The 9,645-nt window shown below is 46.0% G+C and overlaps 1 gene segment (V, D, J or C); it reads right to left on the reverse strand.

Annotated features, from left to right (window-relative positions):
• Positions 1-8,223: 8,223 nt before the first annotated feature.
• Positions 8,224-8,937, reverse strand: LOC119565974. The segment is given in 2 exon segments: positions 8,224-8,606; positions 8,838-8,937. Coding segments are annotated over 2 exon segments (417 nt in total).
• Between the last annotated feature and the right edge of the window lie 708 nt (positions 8,938-9,645).

Raw genomic sequence — 9,645 nt, forward strand, 5'->3', positions numbered from 1 at the left:
TCTCAGATGCAAGGGTTTGGGTCTATGGTCACCTATGCAAATTGGTGAGGCTTTTTATCCAACATTTCCCTGGAAAGCGGGGGCGGGGGGTGCAAGTGTTGGAGGATTGTTCATTGTTCTTAAGATCCAAGGGTCTGCGTCTGTAGTCACCTAGGCAAATTGGTGAGGCTTTTTACCAAACCTTGTCCAGGAAGTGGGGTGCAAGGTTTTGGGAAGTATTTGGGGGAAAGACGTTTCCAAACAGCTCTTCCCCAGTAACCAGTATTTGTTTGGTGGTGGTAGCGGCCAATCCAAGGACAAAGGGTGGAATATTTTGTACCTTGGGGAACTTTTTGACCTAAGCTGGTAAAGATAAGCTTAGGAGGTTTTCATGCAGGTCCCCACATCTGTATCCTAGCGTTCAGAGGGGGGAGGAACCTTGACAGTAACCATATAATCCTCCCCGTCACCCGGCCCCTTCCCCATGAGCTATGGTTAGGACTGTACTGAATGTGCCCTCTCGTTAGAAGCTATCATTTTACATATATTCCTTTGGGCCAGAATGATCAAACCCAGGTGCCAGAAGTTAGGCTCCTAAAACAATATTTGGCACCTAAGTAAAAATGGTCTGATTTTCAGAGGAGCAAAGCATCTTCAGCTCCCACTGATTTCAGTGCAGTGGGTGGGGCTCAGCAGCTGTAGAAACCAAGCTTCCCTCTAGGTTTAGAAGCCTAACTTCAGGCACCCAGGTTTGGAGGTGTTGGTCTCAGGTGTTAGATACAAATGGGTGCTTTAGAAGAGATCTTTCCTTCTTCTGTCATTCTCCCCTTTGAATCAATGGAGGATTCATCTCCCACCAGACGTTTTCCTTTAATACTCTTGTGCTGGAAAACCCTTTGTTATCTCTCTGTATATGGTGGCAATAACAACACCATCCATATGTATACGCAGAGGCATTGTATCATTCACATTACTCCATAGCATTCATGCTGATCAGTTAAGGCTGAATGCAAAGAATAGCAGTTCCAAATGGAAAACCCCTGTTAGTCCATCCACTCTATCTTCTGTGCTGGAGTGTTCCCTCCAGCAGATGTGCTACCTTTTTGGTTGCAGCCTCCCTGTGCATTCGCAGCAGCTGGTGCAGGGGTTTCTAACCCTCTACATCTTGTTCCAGACACAGAGCAGGTGTCACATTGACACTGAGTTTGTCTGCACGGAGCAACCGTTCCACTATTCAAACAGGCACTGCAGAGCACAGGGCCGTGTTGTTTCAGGGCTGTACCCGTGAGAGGGAAGCTGACAGTTTGTTGACAATAAGAATCTCCAGCATTATCTGCTTCAGCTGCACTAACAGTGGGGTGGAATCAGGTAGCTGCTCCTGAACTGGGCCCGGCACTGGCCTGGGACCCAGAGAGGGGGGCAGAGCCAGAATAAATAAGAAGGTTAGGAGCTTGCCCTGATTTCTGTCAGCACCGAGCTCAGTAACTGCTAGAGCTTGAACTGGTTTGGGCAGCTGATCATGACTTTCTCCTGGAGACACTAATAAGGATTCTGGAGAACGAGTTATTGCAATATCCTGGCTGGACTCTGACTGAACTATGCAAAAATCTACATACATAGGAAAATAAAAATAAGAGTTTTGTTTTAATTGTGTCTAATTACACACATCTCCATGCTTTTTCACATGGTTAGATTGTTTATGTTGTTTCTTAATTTAACATAAGAAGGGAATAGTTTCTAAGTTGCATATAAATACCCAAGTGATGCCACTGGCTGGTTATAAAGCATAAAATACACACGGTGACATTTGTAGATCTGTTTTTTTAGGCCAATATCATCTTGTCTGCTCCTTACCCTGGATCCAGAGTATTAGCAACCAGCTGAGCTGAGCCTGTGAGATCATCTGACTACCTTGGAGCTGTCCAGTGCTGATCCATTAACCGTACAGAGTAAAACAAAATATTTGTTACAGCAGAGAGGAGCAGGGGAATTTGAATTGGAGGGAACTATGCAAAGCATCTCACCTCAGTCCATGTGTCACAGGCTCAGTCCTGGGGAGCTGAGAATGGATTTCTTAGCAGCATCTCCCAAATGTTTTCCTCCCGCACGGGAATTCGTTTACCAAGTGTCATCTACGTCACAGCATTCCTTCCAGGATGGTTGGGACCAAAGTTCATCATCAGACAGATGAGACTTGTGAAAGGAATGAATGTGGTGGAGGAAAACGTGTGTGTCCATGTATGTACTTCACTGGGATCAGTCTGGTTTTCGCTCCTGTTTGCAGAAACCTTGAGCAGATTCTCCTTTGGGATGTTTGGAGCTGACGTTGCTGGGAAGTTGAACAGAAAAAGAACGGGGTTTGTATGTCTGCAGAACTTAAAATGTCGACGAGCTTAGAGACTTTGAACCCCTGTAGCTGCAGAGGTCAGGCTGATGACCAGAGGGAGACGAGAATCTCTGGAGTGGCTGGGAGCAGCCCTGCCTGCTATCGTGTCCCTCTGGGTTTGACTCTCCCACAGCCCAGCTGGTGGTGACTTCCAGTGTCTCTGTGGAAGGGCTTATCAAGAGACAGGGTTTCTAGCTAGCTCTTCAGCATGGGGCACCTACCTGACCAGCCACAGCATGGCTCAATGTCCCTTCTTCAAACCCCACTTCTTCCAAGAGATATACTATCTCTCGAATTCCATTGGAGCATTTTATATTAACCAAGAAAGAAACTAGTAACCACCAGGACACATTCACTAACTACCCAAGTAACCACATAATCCTCTCCATTGCCCTGCCCCTTCCCCATCCAATCCCCTTGTTATCCCCTCTTGTGCTGGTGGTCTCTTAGACCCTGGTCCAGTAAACTCTTGTGCAAATTTTCAGTTTTATACTCGTGTCGATTCATTAAATTCCAGACTTAAGGTGCATCATGGATGCACTGGGGCCGCACTCACGCATAAAGGAGTTGGCCAACTCTAGCAGATTTAACACGTCTCACGGAAGTTGATGTTTAACTTAAAGATCCAGCTCCTGGAGGCAAATGATTAAGTGAGAGTCCCTGTTTTTGTTGGATATACACATCTAAAGACATATAAGATCATTTCACAATCACAAAAAGAATATGATTAAGCAGAAACAATAAGTAGTACAAACAGGTCATCTCACAGTCTCTTCTGTGAAGATTCACTCAGTTAGTGGTTAATGAAGTAGCTTTAATTCTGGTAAACAGAAATGTGCTGGCCGAAAGATGTTATTTCCCTTAGCTTACATTGTATTTTATTTTCCCCCTTCTGTGGCACTTGATTTTTTGTTTATCTGTTTTATTCCTTGGACAGTTTGAATGTTTATTTTAAAATGCTTCTTTGTATTTCTGTATATACAACATCAATGAATAGTTTTACAGCCCCTTTCATCCATGTTCTTCATTATATGCAGCAAAAGTGTATCTCATGAGCACATTGATTTCTTGTACTCTTTGCAGAATTTTCCTTGGTGTTAAACGTATATTGGGGAAAATCCATCACAGTTAACCTTCAAAATAACACTAGGAAGAATATGTCCATGGCCTTCTCATGTCATGTGCTTTGCTCTTATTTTTTAGTAGCAAATTTCCCCCCAACTCTGACTTTGCGATCTGCCACCCAGCTTCCCCTCCCCACCCTCCGCTATGAAGAAGCACAGTCTGTTTGCATGCAAAACATGGGCTGACTCCAGAGAATCACAGAGGGTGATTCTTGGCCCATTTGAAGTCAGTGGAGGTTTTGCCTCTGACTTCAGGGGGGCCAGGATTTCCCCCACAGAAAGTATGTCTGAGGAGTTGGAAATGGAGATACAAGAATCACCAGTGAAACTAAAATAGACTTTTACATTTTACATAAGACAACATTTGTTCCATTTTTCTATTCCGAATTTTCCCTCCTTTCCTAGTTTCCCTCATTCTTCCCCTTCCCTTCCATCTCTTCTCCTTGTCTCTTCTCTCTGTCACACAATCCTGACCCCAAGCCATTCACCCTATTATCCATCCCATGCACACTGTTCACATTCCCATTCCATTTCAACACTCACAGCCTTCCATATAGACGCTTCCCACCTCTCTCTCTCGGTCTCTCTCTCAGGGCCCCTTCCCACAAGGTGCCAAGCAGCTCCTGAGAAGTGCTGAGAGCCCTCAATTCTCTTTGACTCCAGTGGGAGCTGAAATCACTCAGAGCCTCATAGGATCTTCTCAGGGCCTGGCAGAACTGGCCCTGCTTAGTCCCAGGATACTGGGGGCACAACCAATGTGTCATGGTGAGAACCACATAGCAATAAAATAAGGTGACCCAGATGGCTGAGGTTTGGTATTTGTAAGTCTCTCTGAGTTGGTAAGACCCAGCCGAACAGCACCCTGATCCCATTGGTCAGTCAGAACTGGAGGTGGGATGGGTTTTGTCCCAGGCCATTGGGCGGTTTCTGTGCTCCCGTTAGAGCAGAGGGACCTGGGTTTCCCAAGGAAAATGTTTGGTGAATTGTATGTTAATGGTGGGGAGCAAAGGGGAGAGAAGGAGCCACGTGTTGCAGTGAGGGCTCTGGATACTGAGGTAAGTCTGTACTGCTGTTAAATCCCAAGGCTGACCCGGGTCACCTGACCAGAGCTCACTGGGCTCGGGCTAAGGGGCTGTTTAATTGTGGTCTAGACCTTCGGGCTTGGCTGGAGCTCAAGCTTTAGCACCCTGTGAGGCAGGAGGGTCCCAGAGCTCGGGCTGCAGCCCAAACCTGAATGTCTGCAGCCCCTTACTGCAAGCCCAAATCAACTGGTATGGGCCAGCTGCGGGTGTCTAATTGCAGTGTAGATAGGAGGAGCCAAAATAGGTGAGAAGCTTAGGAGCTTGTCCAGATTTCTCTTGCTACCAGGAAAGACTGGAGCTGCTAAGGCTAGACCTGGCTGTATATCTGATGGGGACTTTTTCTCCTGGAGACACAGAGGGCTTCTGGAGTTTAAGTCATAGTGACCTGCCCATTGGAGCCTGGATTAATTATACAGTATAAAGAAAGAAAGATAAATGGTCATTGATAGTGAGCAATGTTGTTTATTAATATGTGATTGACATTTGCATCTTTGGACAATGGTCATAGAATACAAGATGTTCACAATCATTATATTCAAGCCATAACTTTGACAAATTACTTATTTAATAGCCAATCTATACAAAATATTTTGAATTTTTAAAATATCAATGGATCTTCTAAGCAAGGGCCATCCAGTTCTGATTCTTACCTGGAATCCACAGCACCAGTAACCGGAGCTGCTGAGTCTCGGAGAACATCTTGGTACATGTGAGCTGGCAGGTGCTGCTCAATAAGCCGTGGAGAGTGGAACAAAATCTTTTCTAGCCCCCAGAGCAACAGGGCAGCGTCACTGGGGAGTTCACATGCAGAGCAGCCCATGTATGGGGGGATCCTGGCCTCCCTGCTCTGACTAGACATAGAGCTGGTTTCTGTGCCTCGTCACCGTGCGTGATGGTCACTCGCCCTCCAGGGAAAAATTGGATGGTCTGGTAGCTGAGGCACAGAACATGCGGGTCCTGGTCTGGCTCTGCCACAGCCTTGATGTGTGACCTTGGCCTAGTCATTGTGGTCCCAGTCCTGTAAAGTACTGAGTGCTCTCAGTTCCCATTGAAACGTATGGGATGATCAACGTGAGCAAGGACTGCAGGATATGACCCTATAAGCCCCATCCTGCTCCCGTTGATGTCAGAGGCAAAACTCCCATTGATTTCAATGGCCGTGGAGTTGGGCCCTAAATCTCTCTGTGCCTCATCTTCCCTCAGTGTAAAGTGGGGAGGGTGATGGTCACTGGGCGTGCGCCAGGGGGTGCTGGGATATCACTGATCAGTGTTTGTAAAGTGCTTTGGGATCCAAAGGCGGAGGGTGCTAGGTTAGTGCAGAGGCCTAACTCCTCCCCGTCAACCAGGGGTCGGTCAGTGATGGTGTCAGCCCTTCATGCAAAAGAATAAGGAGGGCAAGTGTTTTCTGCTTATGTGCACACAAACATGGAATGATTTGCACGTGCCCATTAGAAGCAGAGCTTTCCTGGGTAGCTGTGCTCTGTAGGGGTGTTGATTTTGTTGCTCTGGGACAGGGTAGTGTAGCTTATCCATTATATGGTCATTATAGGTATAGCATGCTGTCCTGCAATTACCTGGTCCTGCACTTGCTGTGTTTTGGTGTATCAGTTGTAGGTCCATTGGTTGTAGTGGGGGTCACTGGGGGGGTCATGGGTACCTTTGCCCTGTAGTTTGGCATGAAACACACTGGTGTAGGTTTGTATCCCAGGCAGCTGGGGTTTGGATTTCCTTCCTCCCCCAATCCATGATTTCCTTCCTCTAGATCCTCTTCCAGTCTCTCTCCCTGGGGCCTTCCTATTTCGTGCTACTTTGGTCTTCCTCCATCCTTTCCTACCTTAAAGCATCTTTGCCCTCGGCTCTCCCTGCTGGATCCCAGTGGATGTGTTGCTACCTGCTGCCTGCTGCCTCCTCGTGTAGTTTTAAACGCTCACAGGTGGTGAAGTGCCCCCAGCGCTGGAAGGTTATCAGTGCCTCTGGTTCCCATACCATAGTTACAGTGATGCTGTCTACAGGAAGCATCTGTTACACTCGAGTGAGAAAAACAAAGAGTGGAGAGGTGTTTGGAGTAGTCTGTATCACTGAGAGAGGGTAGCTGGTATACTGCTGACAATAATAATCTCCAGGAGAACAAGGGCTGTTTGGTCCCTGCTAGAGCCATGGAACTCCCACCTCCCTGTTATCCTTAAACGGGACAGAACCTATCAAGCACCTGTCCCAGAAGAGTCAAGTCTTAACAAGGACTGGACAATGCAGAGTCAGGTGTGGCAGCATAAGCAGGGGACGGAGTTAGGTTGGTGTAACTCCAGCATCTGTTGCAAGGGAATGCTAACAGATAAAGACCCCCATATTACATGTTCCCCATAGTTCTCCCTCCCAAAGGCTCAGCCCCATTAAAGCACCCAGGTGCACACTTGATACTGGATTGTTGGACCCCATAGTGACCCCCCTAACTGACACAGCCCCCTCTTCCCATGCTTGCCTCCCTCTTCTTTCACCAAATGTGCCAACAACCCACAGACTCCACCAGACATTGTTCCAAATCCCCTCCTTCACCCTTTCCAGTTGCTGCCTCTTTTGGGTGGGTGTGGCCAGCCAGAAGCCACAGGGAAGCTGGCTGAACCTCTTCTTGTTTGGCTCCTGCTGCCCTGTGCTAGCCAGACCCAGTCGGAGAGTGTGCACACCCCATGCCATTCTGAAACAGCGGGTGAGCACCCCTCTGTTTGGCCACTCCAATGCCCTGCCCACTGGAGGACACACCCTGCATCTATCCAGTCACTCCAAAAATCCGGGATCTGCCTATTATCTGCTTGTGCCTCAGGGTTCATGTGCATTGGGGATTTGCTCCCACACAGGCCTTTGAGAATCTCAACCACAAAGTCTTACTGTACTCTGCAAACAAACAGGCACCTGATTTATCACAGCCATTAAAAATCCCCAGATTTCTAAGACCTTCTCAATGGGATGTCATTGAGGATCTATGGAAATGAAAGGAAACTCTGTGGCCATATTGGAAATGTATTGATGTGAGAAGTGGTTGGTTCCCATTTTTCTGCTGGGACACTTTTGTCAGCAACTGTTGATTGGATGAAAAGGTAACATTCTCTAGACGTGTATCTATGTCAAAATTTTCAACAGAACATTATCAAAACAATTTTGTTTTGATAGGGATGAAATGTTTTGTTTTGATTTTTATCATTTTGACTTTTATATTACACCGAAAAAGTTGAGTTGCTAACGTTGAAATGAAATGTTTTAATCCTAGTGAAACAAAAAGTCATTTTGATTTTTCCAGAATAAATTTTGGAACTTTTCTTATGCAGGAAACTTTGAAATTTCCCATGGAAAGGGGATTCTGGTTTGCAACTGGTTCTCTTTATTAGAATTATTCTGTTCGATATACAAAGGAGCCACTCAATTAAGAAAGTTACAAGGTGTAACACCTGTTTGGAGCAATTTGTATTGATGTGTGTCTGATGCACTGGGATTCAAGAGTGAAGATAAAGCAGTGAAAACTATAATTAACCTCAGGTCTCTGTGCATTGAATATCTGTGTGATTGGGCAAACTCATTGGGTCTTTAGGAGTTCTCTTTTTTACTGTATGTTCCGAGATGTAATAAGTCACCCTCTTCTTTCACATTTGACAGAACACTTGAAAGGCAGAGAGTATTATCGTCCACAAACAGGAACTGCGTCGCATGCTGCAGAAAGCAGGGAGGTTTTTGTGCTGGTCTGTATCACTGTGTGATAGCTGCTATACTGCTGGCAGTAATAATCTCCAGCATCATCCGCTTCCACCCGGCTGATTGTAAAAGTGAAGTCTGTGCCAGACCCACTGCCGCTGAACCGGTCTGGGATCCCAGAGGGACGGCTGGAAGCATCGTAGATAAGGAGCTTAGGAGCCTGTCCTGATTTCTGTTGGTACCAGGCCATGTAGCTAACACTGGAACTGGCTTTGCAGTTGATGGTGACTCTGTCTCCTGGAGACACTGCCAGGGATTCTGGAGTCTGAGTCAGCACAATCTGCCCGCTGGAGTCTGGATGGGAGAAAAACAGTTAAAAGAAAAAGAAATATAAAATGACTCAAACTTTGTAATTTTTAACTAACTACAAAGCTGCATCTATAAGTGACTATCTTGTATCCCTCCTTCAATAACATTGTAAATGCCATTGGGAATGATTGCTTGAAAAGGAAATTCTGAGCATTTGCAGCCTAGTAAAATATCATAACTTTATTTTAAACTGATTTCCCCTGTTGTTGTTGTTACCCTGAATGCAGAGGACGAGGAGCCAGAGTAGCTGTGTCTGGGAGCTCATCTTGATATGTCTCGAGTGGCAAACACCAAGCTCAGAAGCACAAAGTGTGAAGGAGGCATGTTTATATCTGCTCTGAACAGCTGCGTACTTTCACTCGGGTGGAAATATGCAAAGCAGCGTCTCTGTGCAAATGTCCATTCCCTCTGCAGACCCAGGGCCACGTACACCCCTCAGTCTGGTAATGCATCTCCTATTCCTTGCAGTGAGGGATGCCCAGATGCGTCGGCAAGAGGATGGTCTCTCTAATCAATGGGCCCAGAGTGTTCTGTAGATTTTCCTGATGAAGGAGTCCAGGACTGTGCTCAGTTAGTTCCTAAGCTCAGCAGTATCCAGTGTCTTTGTCACTAGTCACTTCTAATGGCTATGGCTTATTTAGATCCCGGTGTTCATTCAAAGAGCAGTTTCCTGTGTGGGTTGTTAGGAAGTTAGTTAATTAGTTCATCTCTTCACAGTGCTTTGAAAAATTACAGATCTGTTTAAGGGCTCAATATTGTTGTTTTAATGATATTATTGCCAGATTCCATGGTAACATCTGTCACTGATTATACATAGAGAATTAATTTGAAGAGTTAAATCTTGGTTGGTTGCAGTACTGCCCATGCCCTTCCTTCCTAAGCTCATTGAATGGGCCATTTACAGCTGTTTCCTCCATTTCCTCTCCTCCATTTCCATCAGATCTGCTTTCCACCTTTTCTACTCCACCAAAACTTCCTGGCCCAGTCTCCACGCCCATTCTTCTTGACTACATCTGACATTGTT

The sequence above is a fragment of the Chelonia mydas genome, chromosome 4 (assembly GCF_015237465.2).
Source record: "Chelonia mydas isolate rCheMyd1 chromosome 4, rCheMyd1.pri.v2, whole genome shotgun sequence".
Taxonomy (NCBI): Eukaryota; Metazoa; Chordata; order Testudines; family Cheloniidae; genus Chelonia; species Chelonia mydas.